General features: G+C 41.2%; 1 protein-coding gene across 6 annotated transcripts in view; it reads right to left on the bottom strand.

The window, feature by feature from the left end:
• Window positions 1-8,068: 8,068 nt before the first annotated feature.
• mier2 (mesoderm induction early response 1, family member 2) overlaps window positions 8,069-18,191 on the bottom strand; it is a 41,578-nt gene continuing 31,455 nt past the window's right edge. For 4 of the 6 annotated variants that reach the window (XM_015971406.3, XM_054752414.2, XM_054752416.2 and 1 more), the window contains exons 7-13: window positions 18,061-18,130; window positions 15,875-16,020; window positions 15,588-15,669; window positions 15,332-15,426; window positions 12,900-13,030; window positions 12,473-12,615; window positions 8,069-10,465 (exon numbers count right to left, since the gene is read on the bottom strand). In XM_015971406.3, coding sequence (XP_015826892.3) covers window positions 10,071-10,465; window positions 12,473-12,615; window positions 12,900-13,030; window positions 15,332-15,426; window positions 15,588-15,669; window positions 15,875-16,020; window positions 18,061-18,130 — 1,062 coding nt within the window. In that variant the 3' untranslated portion in view covers window positions 8,069-10,070. Of the gene's footprint in view, window positions 10,466-11,815; window positions 11,914-12,472; window positions 12,616-12,899; window positions 13,031-15,331; window positions 15,427-15,587; window positions 15,670-15,874; window positions 16,021-18,060; window positions 18,131-18,191 lie in introns of all 6 variants that reach the window. The other 2 variants (XM_015971407.3, XM_015971409.3) reach the window with 2 other exon arrangements.

Below are 18,191 nucleotides of genomic sequence, written 5' to 3'. Positions count from 1 at the left end.
TTTCAGAGAAAAGTCCTTCATCAGCAAGAAGGATGGGTGAAGGACAAAATCCTGTCCTACATTTTGATTCATGCTTTGACTAAACTTGTGGCAAATCTGCAAAGAAGATGGGTTTTAAACGCAAACACGGTGATGGAACACTCACCCGTCCCTCTTCACTGGTTCTGCATCCACTGGAACCAGAAACCCGCATTGACAGAGGAAACGAGCTAGCGCTAAACTCCAGTCACTGTTTTCTAGGTCCAAACGTCTTTTGTTGTCCGTCACTTCAAATGATGCTTTTCTTTTCCTGGAAGATTGTCCTAAATTTGAAGAGCAGAAGTGTGGTGGTTCGGCGAGACCAACGATCAGTTGGTCCATTAGTTAGTTTTGCCCAAACCGTGTTTATGGTGGGGTTTTTAAGACATATGCGAGATTGTTTTTTAAAATCTCCACAGTATATTTATAGCTACACTGTATTAGAACGTTGTTAAGAAGCATGACAAAAATGTTTTAGGCTAATTAGTTTTTCACCTTTACTATTGTAGATTTAAGCAACTCGTGGGAAAAAAATCTGCAAATTATCATGATATTTTTTTAAGAAACTGTAAAATATGTCAAAACATCAATTCAGTCATTCAAGTCCAACTTTTTGTGAATTGTTTAAACGGAACGGTGTTTCCAAATGAGTTTTTGCGGCTGAATATCCTTTTCTTTTACTAATTTTGTCTACTCTGTGTGACATACCACAGGCAGATATCAGCACGCCATTTCTATACCTTACAGAACTCATCAAACACATTCATCGGGTACTTTTGTTGGAGACAAAATCTATCCCAACAAAAGTGCCTTCCTGTCAGAGTGGCGTGATGTTCACATGACTTTACAGCAGCATGATCCCAGGCCTCAGTGCTTTCTCCCCCACACAGAAATAGACAGACAGGCAGAGAGACAGAGAGAGAGACAGACAGGATGTTTCCATGGCAGCAGCCACCACAGGGCCACCCATTTGACTCCACATATCCAGCCCTCAGTGTGCATTAACACTTAATTCATGCTTGCGTAACAAACATGTACATATAATTAGTTCAGCGCCCTGCAGTTAAGGTGATCTCTCTCTCACACACACGCACCCCCACCCCACCACACACACACACACGCACTGAACTGCAGAATTAAATTCATTAGAGTAGATTGGCCCAGCTGTAAAGGATTGAAAATTTACAGCAGACAAATTAAATGTTACACCATGAAGGGGTAAAAGGCATCAAAGAATGGTTTTATCATAGAACTATACATTATTTTAAACTTGGACTTTTCTGCCCCCTTCTGGTAAAAAAGTGCATTCTATTAGCCTGAATGTCTGTTCATGTTTTCTAGTCCTTTTTTTGAGTGAGTGCTGCAGCAATTAAATAGGTGAGTTTTATGGGCCAATTTAGGGTTTTGTGTGTTGTTTCTAGTATAAGATTATCTGTTTTTAGATTTCCTGGGAGTCCCTTTTTATTTGTATTTGCTGTGTTTTTGTGGTGGTTTGACCAATCAATGAAGACCCAAACAGGGCTCAAGGCCCTTCTAGTCATTGGTTGATGGACTTATTTATTAAGGTGCACATAATATCATTAAATAAAGACATAACACTTAAAAGTTGAGCTTTTCTGCATGAATTTAACCAAAACTGAACCTTAAATATAAATTAAAATGAGATTTTAAAGTGCTCTTTTGTACTAAATTACAACAGAAGAGATCTTTTATATAGCATCACTAGATAAAAATCACAAGGTGCTTCACGAGAAACAATATAAAAAAGAACATTAAGAAAATGGGAGCAAAAATAAATAAATATCAAATAATATATATCATAATGAAAAAGAGTAAACACATGTGCCAAAAAAAAAATACAGAATTGCCAGAAACAACAGCATGAACAGAAGCTATGAGGAAAACGAGGATGAACAGAAGGTCACCAAAGCCAGCCTGAACAGGTGAGTTTTCAGCTGCCCTGATCTCAGGGGGAGAGAATTCCAGAGTCTTAGGGGCCACAGCAGCAAATGATCTGTCACCTTTGGTCTTTAGCCTGGTGCTGCACAACCAGTAGGCTTTGATCACTGGACCTCAGGGACCTGCTGGGGGTGTGGGACTGCAGATCCCCAATGTATGATGGTGCTTGTTCATGTAAGGCCCTATAGACCAGAACCAGGATCTTGAAATCATGCAACCAACGAATGTGTTGTTGAAATGAACCCTGAAGTTGACTGGCAGCCAGTGAAGCTGCAGGAGAAGCGGGGTGATGTGGGTGTGTTTGGAGGACTTGGTCAGAAGCCGAGCACAGGCATTCTGAACCACCTGTAGATGGTTCAGGGAGGTTCTGCTCAGACACGTGAAAAGAGAGTTACAGTAGTCTAAACGTGAGGAGATGAAGGAGTGGATAACTGTCTCAAGTTCAGAGCAGGACAGAATGGGACTCAGCTAAGTAATGTTCCTGAGATGTAAGAAGAAAGAGCAAACAAGAGAACTGGCATGAGAATCCAGGGTGAGAGCTGGGTCAAAGGTCACACCAAGATTCCCGACAGAGGGTTTGGTGTGAGAAGAAAGCTGACAAAGAGTGGCTCTGACATTGGAAACCAGCTAGTCTGGGGCACAGATGAGGATCTCAGTCTTATCTCCATTAAGCTGTTGAAAGTTCCCAGCCATCCTGGTTTCAACAGCGTCTAAGATGTGTAACAGCTGCAGCTCAGACATCTCATGGGGCTAAAAGGAGATGTACAGTTCAATCAATCAATCAATCAAAGCTTTATTTATAAAGCGCCTTCCGCAACCCTGTCAGGAAGCCCAAGGCGCTGAATATGGTACAGTAGAAGTACAAATATAGTGAATAAATCAAAAATAAAAGCAATTCAAATTACAAAATACATATTACAAAAAAAGGTAAAACATTCTAGTACAGGACAGATGGGTAAAACAAGGGATAGAGTGAACCAATGAAAACTGTGAAAGAAAAGCCCCATTCCCACCTGTACCGGGTCGGCCCGGGCCGGGTAGCCCCAGTCGGCCCCAGCCTGGCCCGGTTGATTCCACACATCCTTGCCTTAAGCCCATGTGGGCTGATTCTACCCACCAATCAGAGGCTTGCTCTAATGGAAGGTGTGAATGGGCTGATTCTACCCACCAATCAGAGGCTTGCTCTAATGGAAGGTGTGAATTTGCTGTCAGCAGTGGGCGTGTTGGCCCTGGTCGGCCTGAAGCAGTACCCCTCGGGAAGAGGGCCGAGAATGAGCCTTGGTTGGCCCGGGAAAATTCCAGGCCACCCAGATATGTAAACAACCTATGCTACCCGGCCCGGGCCGACCCGGTACAGGTGGGAATGGGGCTAAATTCAACGTAAAAGAGGGCCGAATCAAACATGTTCAGGAAACGCCAAGCGGAGGAGGTGTGTTTTTAGGTGACTCTTAAAGACTGGCAGAGATGGGGACAGCCTAACTGAGGGTGGCAACTGGTTCCAGAGTGACGGTGCTAGGACTGAGAAAGCCCGGTCCCCGCGAGTACGACACCTAGAACGAGGGACAGCGAGCAGGCCTTGGTCAGAGGAGCGCAGAGCGCGTGATGGGGAATGTTTGTTCAGGAGAGTGGCCAGATAGGGGGGAGCACCACCCAGGAAGAAATTAAAAACAAAGACGAGGATTTTGAATTGTGCACGATAGCAAACTGGAAGCCAGTGCAGGGAGGCCAGAACCGGACTGATGTGGTCCCGTTTCCTGGTCCCAGTCAGGAACCTTGCTGCGCTGTTCTGCACAACCTGTAGGCGACGCAGTGATGACTGACACAACCCTGAATAAAGAGAGTTGCAGTAGTCAAGCCTAGAAATAACAAAGGCATGCAGTACCCTCGCCTCTGTCAGACCTCCCCAGGGCGGCTGTGGCTACAAGTAGCTTACCATCACTAGCAGTGTGTGAATGTGAGAGTGTGTGAAAGCATCTTTGGGTGTCTAGAAAAGCGCTATATAAGTTCAATGCATTATTATTATTATTACCCGCTCCAGGTGGGCTCTCGACAGCATAGGCTTGATATTTGCAAGGCGTCTCAGGTGAAAGAAACTGGACCGGATCACTGAGTTGATGTGAGCCTCAAATTTAAGTCCTGCATCAATTTTCACCCCCAAACTGGTAACAACTGGTTTTGAGTAGGGAGAAAGAGGGCCAAGATCAACATAACGACCCACATTCCTGCTGTTGGGGTGAAAAACAATAAGCTCTGTCTTTCTCTCATTCAGATGCAGAACGTTGGCCATTAGCCAAGACTTCACCTCGTTAATGCAGGACACAAAGGACTGGATAGAGTGACCTTTCTCCTGACACAATGGAGAGTAAATCTGGCAATCATCAGCATAGAGATGGAATGATAGGCCATGTTTACGAAAGATTGACCCCAGAGGTAGCAGATGAATGGCAAACAAAAGAGGACCAAGGATCGATCCCTGCGGGACCCCCAGCGGAGCCCCTCCCAAGAAGAAAAAACATCATCCAGTTCAACGCAGAATGTCCTGTTGTGGAGATACGATCTAAACCAATCCAGAGCTGACCCTTTGATCCCAACCCATCGTTGCAAGCGATCGAGTAGAATCGTGTGGTGGATTGTGTCAAAGGCTGCCGTCAGATCTAACAGAAGCACCACAGATGTTCCCTGATCTAGTGATAGATAGATGTCATTTAAGACCCTCAGTAGAGCCGACTCCGTGCTATGGCCAGACCTGAACCCTGATTGGAAAACCTCAAACAGATCAGTCAGCTAAATGTGAGACCAGCTGCTGATAAACAACTTTCTCAAGCAGTTTAGATGTAAAAAGCAGGGTAGAGATAGGCCTGTAATTTGCGATCACAGAGACATCAGCACCAGGTTTCTTCAGGGTCAGCCGAATAACTGCTGCTTTCAAAGCAGCTGGGACCACACCTGTGCTGAGGCTCCCATTGACAATCAGACCAAGTGATGGGCCAAGACACGAAAAGGCAGCCTTCCAGAGACGAGGTGGCAGAACGTCAAGTGGAGAGCCAGATGGCTTCTGCCTTGCAACAAGCTTACTCAGCTTACAATATGAAATATTATTGAGGGAGCTCAGGGTGGGTGGTGATGGAGGAACTGGAACAGGGTCAACAGAGTTACCAGAAATAGCTGCTCTAATGCCCGACACTTTATCAACAAAGAATCTGTGAAAAGCTTCAGAGTTTCCAGCAGCAGTAGGAGACATGAAGCTAGGCTCCTGATACACCAGAACAGAGTTTAGTGTTTTGTAGAGAATCTTGGGATTCTTGGAGTTTGTTTCGATGATGTCTGCAAAATAGGCCATTCTGGCAGCCCTCACAGCATCCTGATAAGCAACCAGAGATGCTCTGAACAACTCACGCGAGACCTGTAGGCCATCCTTTTTCCACTTTCTCTCAGAGGATCTACACGCCCGCCTACAAGCCCGTGTGACATCAGAGAGCCAAGGCTCCTTCCTAGGCCGAGACTTGCACAGTTTGAGAGGGGCAACCACGTCCAGGACCTGATTACAAAGTAAATCAAAGTGTTGTGAATAGTGTTCAGTGTTAGATGGATCTGGGTTAAAGGTCTCAGTTGGATGTCATCTGCATAAAGATGGTAGGAGATTCCTTTAAAAGAGCTCAGGATGTGCTGGAGAGAAAGCAAAATATGGAGGAAGAGTAGAGAGGCCCCAGCACAGAACCTTGTGGCCAGGGAAGTGGAATAGGACCAAAAGTTGGAGATGGCCACAGAGAAGGAATACTCAAACAGATACAGGAGAACCACTCCAGAACAGTCCCCTGCATCACTGTGAGTCAGAAGGTCATTAGAGACCCTAAAGAGCTGTTTCAGTTGAATGAGCTCAACAAAAACCTGACTGATAGATGTTATGTTCATCGAGAGCAGCTGTGAGTTGTTTAGCCACAACTTTGTCCAAGATCCTGTTGGGAATTGTTTTCATTCCATGTCCAAGAATTTGAAGATGTGAAGGTAAAAAAGGAATAAAAAGTGGTCTTCATGGGTTGTTAATACTTCTAACATGATACTAATGTGCCCAGAGCTCTTAGCATTTTTGTTCTGACCGGACAAGGAGTTGCATAGATTAGCACTTTTTAAAATGTGATATTTTCTAATTTATTCAAATGTCTGTATGTTCCCCTTTGAGTGCATTCATTATCTTCATTTAATTAGAGTGAATTAAATTCAGAGATGCGTTTTTTCGGGAAGCAAGGCAACGAAGGAAGCATCAGAACTCATTTCATTAACATTTTAGAGAAACTGTTTATTTTGTCATGCTTGCCAAAACAAACTTTCAGGTTATATTGTTTGAATAAAGAAATAAGCCCCATTTGTCCCAAATCCCAGTTAGGGATTTTTTGACTTCACTGTTAGATAATCTTCTTTTTAAATAGACTTTTTAATGAAGCGTTGTGTTAGCCTAGTGAACTAGACCCAATTCTTGCTTTGCAAAGAATGGCCTAGGAATGCTCCATTGGAACCTCAGCAGCTCCTACCAGGACTCTGGCTAGCCAATCACAGCTCTCTAGAGGGGTTTCAAACACATAAAGAGCTGTGATTGATCCATAATGGTGGGCCAATCATAGTGCTCTAACTGCTTAGTGAACAAATCACAGAGCTTTATCCGCTTTGTGGGCCAATCAGGGCACTCTATATGCCTGGTGGGTGGGATGATGCAACAGAGTGAAACAAGAGTATGTCACATTCATTGTCCAGTGGAATGCGGAGATCATTTGAAAGACAACGGTAGAACCCGCCCCACAATCGAGAGCGTCAATGGAGCATGGCCAGACTAAATAATACATTTATTTAGTCTGGCTTGCCAGGCTAGCGTTGTGTGACATTTACAGAAATGTTCTGAACCAACATAAAACTCTGAAAATAAAACCCTTCACAATAAAATAAAATAAGGATACTAAATTGTTTCTGGTTAAATTTTAACTGAAATCAAAACTGAAAAAATAACAAATTGACTGGTGCATGATGTATTTTATCCTAAGCAATAATAATTAAGTGGCACAAATGAACTCATTGCCACAAACCTTAAGAAACCATAGATTAACATGAACTGAGAAGACAATGTTGAATCACCAAAAATAAACCCAAATGCATTTATTTAATCTTCCCCATGTCCTGTCCGGCTGTAAAGCAATCAAAATTTAGGTCTGAGTGCCGACGTTTTACTCTCACAGGTGGAGCATCAGTAATAATGCCTTGCCTGAAAAGTTTATTAGAAATATTTTTGGTTGTTTTAAATCCCAACGAACATGGAGAGAGAAGTGAAAGAGAATGGGGGAGAAGAAAGGAAGAGGTGGGGGAAGAAGGAAAAAAGTTCACAGAAATAAACAGTAAAGGATGTAGAAAAATCTGCTTCTAGACCTGCAGACAAATAGAAAAGAAAGGTGACACAAAACACAACAGAACCAAAATGACTAACTTTATATTACCGTGCCAAACGCACAAGGATATATCATTTGCTGAAAAGCACGCGGTAACGACATTACTTGGTTCTTTTAACACAGAAAGACGTGTCGACTACTACTGCAGTCCTCTTCAGAGCTCGCCGCTCTGAACCAAGTAATGTAGTTAGAAGAGACACTCAGAATGAACGCACAAAACACGGTAAGTATTTATAGTGCATTTAGTGCCAACAACCCTAGGTTGTGTTAAAAATGCTCTAGTTCATACTGTGAGAGCATCATGCGAGCACCAGTGTGCATATATGAGCTTGTGTGTGTGTAAGGTTCCTCTAGTGTTCAATAATAAGTGTGAGGGGTCACACACCTGCCCTCAAAGACCTGCAGAAGATGTAGGATAGATCATTTTGTCATATGTTTTGCTTTTTATGTTTTTCTAAATTGTAAAATGTTTTATCACTGAAAATACTTTATGTACATTTCTAAAATGTTTATAGTAGATATTAAAGCCTTTGAATTAATGCATCTTGTTTGCAAGACTATTTTTGAAATAATTAACAGATTTTTATGAAAGAAACCCTGCGTTGTTTTCCCTAAAACCACTTAAGTTTAATCAGCGGTGGAATAAAACAAATGACACATTTAAAGCAGAAAACTCTTTATATTTGTATTTAAGGAGTGATCATTTGGCATTACAGGAGAGAATGAGAGGGTTTTCTAATCTCATCCACTGTAGAACTTCACAAAAACAGCTGAGGTAAATAACTTTTTAAATATTTCAATCTTTTGTAGTTTACCTTCATTCTTTAATAACTAAAATCTGATTTATTACACAAAAATATGGGATTAGTTTCACAAATAGTCCAGCTAACTCATTCTAAGTGCTGGAGTTAAATATGTCCCGAAAAGAAAAAAAAAACTCTTAAAGCAACACATTTAAAAAAATATTTCCAATGAGGTTATTTTTCATTATTCTTCACGAAAAAAAAAGAATACATCATGAAGGTAGATGGCAATATGGGAAACAAAAGGATAAACAGTGAGTTTTGTCGCCTTCGTGGGTTTGTGTCGAAGCGTGTGTTTGTAAACAAAAGTCATCTGGAACAGATCAGGGCAAAATCCTGAACATTTACAGAGAAATAAAAGCTAAAAAGACCAGAGAAAGGAGGAAAATCTTCAGCGATTCACCCTGAAACAACTGAATAAAAGTATATTAACACTTACATCTCTCAGTATTACTGTATAAATAATCACATTGTTTACTGACAGCCACTCATCCTAGTCGCTGCAAATGGCTCCAGTCACACGTACTCTGAACGTGGATCAGGATGAGCAGCTGCTTACTAACTTATCTGAATAAAACAGAATCCTCACGTATATGACCAGTTTCTTCACTGTGACACCCGCTCAGAGACATGATGCACACTCATCAGACATTTATATACACTGTACAAGAATTTGATGAACCTGAGAAACAGTTTGTACATGCTCAGATGGGAAAGTGTATGAAAGCATATGAAGTTCAACTCGTGACGCTCTTCAGGTTAAAAACACAACAATAAAGGAAGAGAGGAAGCTACAGCAAAGAACCGTATCTTTAGATTTTATAATTACACTGACAAAAACTATGAAGCTCTTTTCAGTTGCTTTGTCGTGGCCCGATTCCTAAACGACTCATGCAAAGTATCTTTAGGGTTCAGGTATGAAGGATTTCTATGGCCAACACCTAAAAAGGAAAGAAGCCCCAGGAGACGGATTTGGAGTTAAGACCTCCACGTTAAAAACTAGAAATTCAAGCATCTCTTGTGGATGGTTCAGTGACAAAAGTGCTGAGTGAGGGACAACAGGGACAAACAGCCGATTGGCTCTCATTGCGTTAAAGGGATTTTTGACCATTTTAAAGTGTTTCTAAAGATAAATTATCTTACAGGTTTGGATAGCTTCCTAAATGGCCTCTGTTTGGAGAAATAGAGCTCAGGTTTTTCAGGAATGGTAAGCTAATGACTAGTTGACATGTAGCTGCTGTTTTAAAACAACAGCTGCATGTCAAAGTGGTTTCTATTTTATAAACTTCTACACCACTGTTATGACTTCAGTCAATCAGGAATTCCTTAATAACCGTGTAATACCAACTTTACAGTGGTGTAAAGGTTTCTAAAATAACTTGGATCGAATACTGGAGCACTGATGCCATTTTTCTAATAGAGGTCATTCAGGAAGCAATTTACAATAGACATGATGCAAAACACGTCTAAATGACCCCCAAATAAATCCTTAAAGAAATTAGAAAATACCCGAGTACCCGTGAAACATTTCCTTCTGTTAAAGAGCGACAGAGGAGCAGGCTCCATTATTTTCACTGTGCTTTTTACACATTAATATAACTTTAAATTGATCGGGCCCACTCCAGTGAAACAGAAAAAAACCCCAGATAAACACGTAAAAGAAGTGATTAAATGTTACGTTCATGATGGATGGAGGTTTTCAGTGGCTGAGATGTTGGTAAGATCACTCCCAACACATTAGGTCCAGCGTTCTTTCCAAAAAGCTATGTAAATGCACATTTAGTCCTAGATTCTATGGCCAGTAGAGCAAATTGCTAAGTAGACCACTCAGTTTCTGACTGCAAGGATGCAGGACAGGCTAAGGGTGCAGCAGGCTGCCAAATGACTGAAAATGTGAGGAGAGAACAGCAGGTGAAGAAGGTGAGGTGGTAGGTAGGCTAAACTCCACCTGGAGCCGGGGGGGACAAACCCCACTGCCTGCTGGGTCAACGTCAGAGCCATCACAAACAAAAGGTCCACCTCGCATGTGTAGCTGGTAGAAGCAGGAGTTTAGGAGGCCAGGGTCATCATGGTGGGACGGTGACACCCACTCAGAGCACCGTGCAGACCGCTGAGAATGGAGCTGGACTGGAGAACGATCGGAGCTGGATTCCTGTAGGTCGTCCGTGGATCGGAAGGAGAACGGACACTCAAAAAGCTGCTGAGGGCATTCATCATCACACAGCTCTGACAGACTGATTCCCAGCTCTCCCTCTGGACACACACAAGGAGAATAAAAAAGGGAAATCAAACTAATAATCTCATGTATTTTATATTCAAGTACTTATTTATATTTTTTAGTGTTTTTAACCAAGAAGGGAAGTTAAATGTAAAAGATTTACTATATTTAGCCAGCCACCGCATCCACAAGCATAACCTGAACCTATATTGTAAACTAAAGATGGATAAATGTGCAGAAAAGGCTCATCTCAGATGGACACAAAAACAACAAAAATCCATTCTTGATTCAAAATAAATTTGTGTCATCTCACTTTTAGAAAATCAAACATAAAAATGTGCAAATGCCAGCATCTCTGGTAGCACCGAGCCTTGCAAAGCAAACTCAGGGTCTCGCAAACGAAAGTTGGGATCTGAACATACACCCCCCCCCCCACACACACACACACACACACACCCCCACCATGAGAGAAACCTGCATGAACATTAAGGGACCATGGATAGAAATGTTGTAGTTCAAGTCTGTTTTCTAGTAAAAGTGTCAGGCATCAGGAGGAAAGTCAGAGAGCACTGCTGAGTGTCACAAATGACAGATTTTTCTTGCAACTATACAATAAGTGGAAAATTTAGTTACTAAACAATTAAAACATTGTATTTAAATGGAGGTGTCATGTTATGGAATTGTGTCCACTTCCTAATTTTCTATGTTCCATGTTTAAATGTCTCTAAATTAAACAACAGCAGCATCAATTTGTTTCTTGTCTTTTATAAAAATGTTCAATAGATTATTTTTATTTAATGATTTGCAATCATCAAAATAAGTAAACAACAACTGTTTTATGATTCAAATGAAAACAAGGCCACCTGACCAGATAAGGCTCGTAACTGTTCTTTAAAGGTAACCTTGGTAGTTTGGCTTGCTTTTAACACCCCAGTGTCCATTTGGTAGAACCAAAACCAAACCGTACCTCCTCGCTGTGCACTCGTCCTTAATCTAAATGCTGAAATGTCTCCCAGTCTTCATCAGTGTCTTGCGGCTCATCACTAAATTAAACAAATCAGCTGTGTTCTTGATCTAAAGCATACAGGGAATGTGCTGGAAGCAGACTGCAGCGCCAGGCATGTAACTCCTTTTTTTTTTAGTTCAACAGATTGGACTAGCACTCTGAAGTTGCAAATGCCATAATCTGGCCACAGAGGGCGGTGGGGGTGTGCGTAATTTTAATTAACTCTGTCATTTTAGCACATACTGGTTCAAGAAAATTATTTAAAAATATTAAAAAAATTGCCTTGTGTGGCTTTAAGCTCCAACTAGACATTAAGAACCTAAAATAGAAAAGACCATGTGATTTATTAAAAGTAATCAGAATACTTCTTCTTCTTTACCTGCAGGCCCAGCCTGCTTTCAGTGGCCTTTGTGGACTGAGATCATGGCTTTAAGAGAAAGCGAGGAGTTCGTCTTCGCCTGGAGCGGCCTTCGTCTTCTGGACCACAACGTCAACATTCACCATGAACACGCACACACACACACACACACACACACACACACACACACACACACACACACACACACACACACACACACACACACAGCGATGCAAGACAGATGTGACCACAAAGAGGGAGAAAACAAAGGTGGGGAGACATGAAAATGTTTCAAAACAAAATCTAATGATGTGACGTTGAATTCAAATGTAAATCGTGTGATTAAAGAAACTTAAAAACTCAAGAAACTGCTTAAATGTTGAATCTGACAGCAAAATGTATGACGTAATATAAACGTGTGTGATAGTAAATGATGCTATTAACATTTATGTAAAACAACAGCAGTTCCACAGAAACACAGATGAGATGTTTTATGAATAATTAAAAATGAAAACTAAAGCCAAAGGCTCCACAATCTGCTTTCATTCAGAGTTGAAATTAGATAAAACATGCCTTTTCCACAGTTTTGTCAGCGTGTGATCAGAATAATAGTTGAGACTTTGTATTTGATGTAAAACATCTGTGGAGGAGCTTGAACAATTATCTTCTAATTGTTACCTTGTTTGCTTGGATCCATGTTAGCATGTGGAGGTAATGGAGACTCTAGCTGCACGGTGCTGATGGAGGTCTGTGACAACAACCCAGAGGAAATGTTTCCCTCCAGATCTCCACCCTCCTCCTCCTCCTGGTCTCCGTCCTCTCTGAAACACACAACACAGTCGCTCTAAGCTTGAGAACTGTAGGACTGTTTGACAGCAAACACAGTTTTAATCCTTTATCCAGTTCAATGTCTCTTCTCAGCTTCTCTCTTCTTCACGTTTCTTTGTTTGACCATTGAAGCTGAAGAAATTCATTATTATAAGATGATAAGCCCCATCTTTGTAAGAAAGAGACAAAGAAGCCTTCTGAGTTTACTTGATTTTGTTGTAAATGTTTCTATTTCGTGCCACGTCACTACAATGTGTAGCAACCCGGCCATACTCACATGTTCCCTGACTGCAGGTTGTACTTCCTTCGGCTCGTCCTCGTAGCCTGTTGGTTAAAGTACGCGTGGCGTTCAGATTTCTTCCACATGTAGTAATACGCCACACACTCGCCCACCGAGCGCGTTCGTACCTGACAAACACATGCACGTTTTTCTTTGAGTCATAAAAAATTAACGCAGCAAATTCGTAGAGTAAATAGAGTTTACATTAGGCATGCTTCTACGATCAGAACTTCAAGGTATTTTCACCAGAACTTCCCGGCGTGGGTGTCTCCACTTCACCTGGCTGGCAGAAGGGACCATTTTTTGGGCCATTTTCATGAACTAACTAAGCACCTGAACAGGGATAGGCACTCGGGAAGGTGCGGAGGAGTCGGAACTTTTGGTTAACTCACGCTGATTGGTTGTAACTCAATAGGAAATGACATCAGCAGACACCATGTCAGGGACAATTTATTTAGAGCACATTTCTTTGTTGCTCACGCAACCCAAAGTGCTGTACATACCAAACCTACGCATTAAATTATGGGCCATTCCCATCTGTACCGGGTCGGCCCGGGCCGGGTAGCGTAGGTTGTTTACATATCTGGGTGGCCTGGTATTTTTCCGGGCCAACCAAGGCTCATTCTCAGCCCTCTTCTCGAGGGGGTCTGCTTCAGGCCCACCAGGGCCAACACACCCACTGCTGACAGCAAATTCACACCTTCCAATAGAGCAAGCCTCTGATTGGTGGGTAGAATCAGCCCACATGGGCTTAAGACAAGGATGTGTGGAATCAACTGGGCCAGGCTGGGGCCGACTGAGGCTACCCGGCCCGGGCCGACCCGGTACAGATGGGAATGGCCCATTATACACAATAGAGACACCAAAGAAAAAATCTATTACATAAGAACAACACAGCAGTATTAAAAACACAATAAATAATCTTGAAAAACAACAACAATGAATGAGGATAAAATAATAATGGCACTTCCACACTAGGCTCAGCTCCACTCCGCCCAGACACGATGAGAAATGTTCACATCTGGGTAGCCTGGTTTTTTCCAGGCGCTCTGCTTTGGGCCAAACTGGTCCAAATACACACACTGCCGACTGATAGGCTGGCTCACAGTCACACCTGCCATTAGAGGCAGGCTCCGACTGGCAGACTGAATCAGCCAGCGGGGGATTCCCGCATTCGCAATTCATGTACACACACACACAATTGCACAGCGCACTGCCAGGCTTGAGCTGCCCCATGGGAGGACACACAGCAGTCTGGATGCAATATCAGAGTCAGATGGTGTTTCTCAAGGCGTCTGGCCTTGTGAGGCAATGTCTTGTGAGGCCAGGCGCCTTGTTTACAAGGACACTGTTCTTCCTTGGTCAAAGAAAACGGTTAAATGGAACAGACTTGCATCACATGACCGAGGCTTCCACTGCGGTCACGCAACGCCGCGTGACACGGGAGATAAGATTATATTGTATATACATTAGTTTCAATGTAAATATATAATGAGACTTTTACTTTTTTAATTGTGTATACATGTTTAAAATGTTTAAAATGAGATAAAATAAATAAAAACTATAATAAAAAAGTAATAATGTCAGGAAAGAGAGAGAGAGAAAATGAATAGGTAAGAGGGAAAACCGTAGATCGCGGGGAAAGTCGGAATAAGTAGAAAGAGCAGAATAAGGACAGGGTGGTGATGAAGGTCACGCAAAAGCCAGCTTCAACAGGTGAGCTTTCAGCTGCTTTTTAAAGGAGACCACTGAGTCCACTGATCTCAGGCTCAGGGGGAGAGAGGTGTTAAAAAGATGAATGCACAGCGGGGAGGTAAGTTTTGCTTTTGGTTCTACAAACAGACACTAGGGGGTGCTACAAGCAAGCCAAAACTGCCTAGTTTCCCTTTAATTAGGCATTGGACAAAGGAGGCGACTCAATCAAAAGTCCATTGCCCAAAACAACTGGGTTTTGTAAAATTAGAAGAGTTACAGGCGAAGCAGAATGGAAGCACAACCAAATAAACACTTGTACTGCTTTAAAATTGCTGTTACTAAACTTCCAACACCAAAAAAAAACAGCAGAATTCCCACCACAACGTAATTCACAGGGCTTTGTTGTTTCATAGCGCTACAAAACGGCGCCTCTTCTGGTCACAGACCGCCACATTTTTCACCACAAAGTCGCTCTCCCGATCCTCCGAATGGATTAAATTATGCTGTACTTCAACAGAGTAAAACTTTTAATGTTTTAGTGTCTGTGGATGCTTCTTGGTGCTCATCAGTGACATTGAGACGTCGTGATATGCTGATGTCTATGCAAGGTCCTGAAAGGGCTGAATTTGAATGGAAACAACAGCCAAGAGGAACGAACCATCGTATCTCCCGGTTATCGTCCCACTTCCAGTAATTAACCTAAAGTTCCAGGGATACAACTATTTAAAACTGACCTTATTAGCCTGAATGAGATGGAAGTCTTTCCCATAAACACGATAGCCGTGCTCAAAGTTCCTACACTCCTCCTCACTCCAAGAACACAGCTCCTCTACAGACAGGAGGAGAAGAATATTAGTGCTGAGTGTCAAAAGAAATCAGACATTTAAAGGTGGAAAAAAATGCTAGCAATCATGCTCTACAGCAAATGATGAACTCTAGTTTTGTTGAGTTTTCAAAAATGAGTCGTAAAATAGAAAAACGAAGTTTTACCGCTGAACACTTTCACGTTGAACCGTAATCGTCTCAGTGCTTCTTCTGCATTGAAATTGCACTTCACTAGTTCATACAGAGCCTGCAAGTTAAACAAAAGCAAGCAGAAAAGTTAAAAACAACACTTTCATACAGGGCCTCACCCAGCAACTATAATCTGCATGGTATGAGTTACTAAATCATGTTAAATAGAAAGTTTGGTAGCAAATCAATGCCAATATATTGACCAGAAAAGCTGTAAAAGAAAGAAAATGACAGTTTTGTCAAGGATATAAAAAAGCCTGTACCTGCTCATTGTCTGGAACAGTGCCCCCTTGGGTCCATACTGCCCCCTCCTGGCTGTGAGATCTCTGAGTATTCAGCAGAAAATCCTCTACTTCCTGCAATGGAAGAACCTCAGGCTTCCACAACAACTGGTCTTCACTGAAGCCCACTGGCGCAAGAAAGACAGATTAAAACAGAATGAACAAGACGAAGACGACAGAAAGAGCTGCAATCTTACTTTATGTAAAAATGATTGCCAAAGCTGCATTTTTGTAGTTCTCCTGACTGACCCAGGATCTGTAGTGTCAACTATTTTAGACACTGGGGATTTTCTCCTGGTTGTGTTATGGCTGCAGCAACGAGCAGGGGTGTGAGAAGGGGGTTATAGCATGGGCGTCGCACCCGTGGGGGATGTGGGGGTTTCAACACCCACACTTTTCCAGCTGTTTTGCAAAAGGAATAACTGAACGCTCCTTCTACTGAATAGTTTTTGTTGTCCAACTTTAAAGCCAGCTTTGTTAACATTCAGTGACGAATAAAGTTTGTCGAAACCGCCCCGCCTATACCCGAGTACATCCAGAATAAAGTATCCAAAAATGTTTCAATAAATAATAAGGCAAAGCATTTTCTCAGTTGTAAATCACTATTTATATACTTTATTGTTCATTAATTATGCCTTATTTAATATATTGTATAGAAGTGTGGGGTAATAATTATGTTCATCACAACCCCTCTCCAAAAACATGTAATAAGGAACATATATAAAGTAGGATACTGTGATCACACAAACATAATATTTCAGAACTATATATTATACTGCTCAACTGTTATTTTAGGCCTGTAAAAATGCATTGTCAAGAAATATCCAAAGACTATTTTAAAGAGAGAGAAGGAAGCTGCCGCCTTAGGGGATGTAGCAATTTTAAAGTGTAACTGGTGAGGACAACAAGGAAAAGTATGTGGGTATCAGGGTGGGGCCAAACTTTGGCATGGTTTGGGGGAGGAGCTCAAACAATGCTCAGACATCAAAATATTCAAAATATTTAAACATATTCAAATATAAACATATGTCACTTCTAAAATACAGAACAGAGGAAGGAAGGTTGTTTATTAAGCACTTAGGATACAAAAATGTTGACACTTGTGACAAATTATACTTTTTATTGTTTGGTTTCTTTTCATTAATTATGAATCTGATATAATATCAGGGTGACCTTATGTTAAATGTAAGAGAATGATGATAGTTTGCTATGATTGATTATCATATTTATTATTAATATTATTAGTATTAGCATTGCTGTCATGGAAAACTTATGTATAATTTTTCTTTATTAATAATGCTGTCCTTGTTATTTTGATTACTGGATCAGAAATAGATGTTATGATCTTTAGTCGGAGGTTAAATATGAACATTGTAAATGTGAGGTTGTTGCAGGGTGGGGTAAAGGGGCGGGGTTAAATAAGCTCTGGCTTCTCCCCACTCCCTTTGGACATAGGCTTTTGCTTTCTTCTTGGTGTTTATTTTTTTATATGACTATTATATATATATATATATATATATATATATATATATATATATATATATATATATACATATATATATATATAAGGTTTTTCCTTGAAAACGATCATAGATGTTATGCTCATCAAGTTGTTGAGCCTATAGAGCTGGGGAGATCGCTTTAGTTGAGAGTTTTGTGAAAAATACTTCATAAACACTATCATATATCTAGAGAGATATGTCCCCTAATAGTTGCTTTAGGGATTTTTTTTTCAGTCTAATTATAACAATAATTTGATGAACTGTCTAAAACTTAATCAACAATATCTTTACCAGCAAGACTGAGCAATTTGCCATTAAGCTAAAGTGACAACTCAGGGGCTCAGGGGATCTGTCACCACAAAACTCCTCTGGCCTTAGTCCCATCACAGTTTGTGGTCAACCCTAGATAGTTGGACAAACAATAACCCACAAATTCTGACACAAGCATTTTATTTTTGCAAGAATGGGCAAATATTCTGAATTTGGCCCTTAATTTGACTGACATAATGTATTTATTGACTGTAAAATGCTTGTAATTAACCTTCAATAAACCATAAAAACATCTGACAAAAATAATCTAAAAACTCTAAACCAGAAAACTTTGTAAACAATTCTGTCTTTCTTAAAACATTTGGCCACAGTTGTACATAAAACTGTTAAACGTACCCGTTTGCTGGTAGATGTAGGGACTTATTGGAGGGATTTTTGCTTGATACATGGAGCCGACCATAATCTCCTAAAGAAAGAAACAATTATGGAAATCAGACAAGTGTGTAGAAGTTGTTTAAGGAATCTGC

The sequence above is a fragment of the Nothobranchius furzeri genome, chromosome 8 (genome assembly GCF_043380555.1).
Source record: "Nothobranchius furzeri strain GRZ-AD chromosome 8, NfurGRZ-RIMD1, whole genome shotgun sequence".
Lineage (NCBI taxonomy): Eukaryota > Metazoa > Chordata > Actinopteri > Cyprinodontiformes > Nothobranchiidae > Nothobranchius > Nothobranchius furzeri.
The sequence above is the reverse complement of the archived record's forward strand: the minus strand, read 5'-3'. Positions and strand labels throughout refer to the sequence as shown.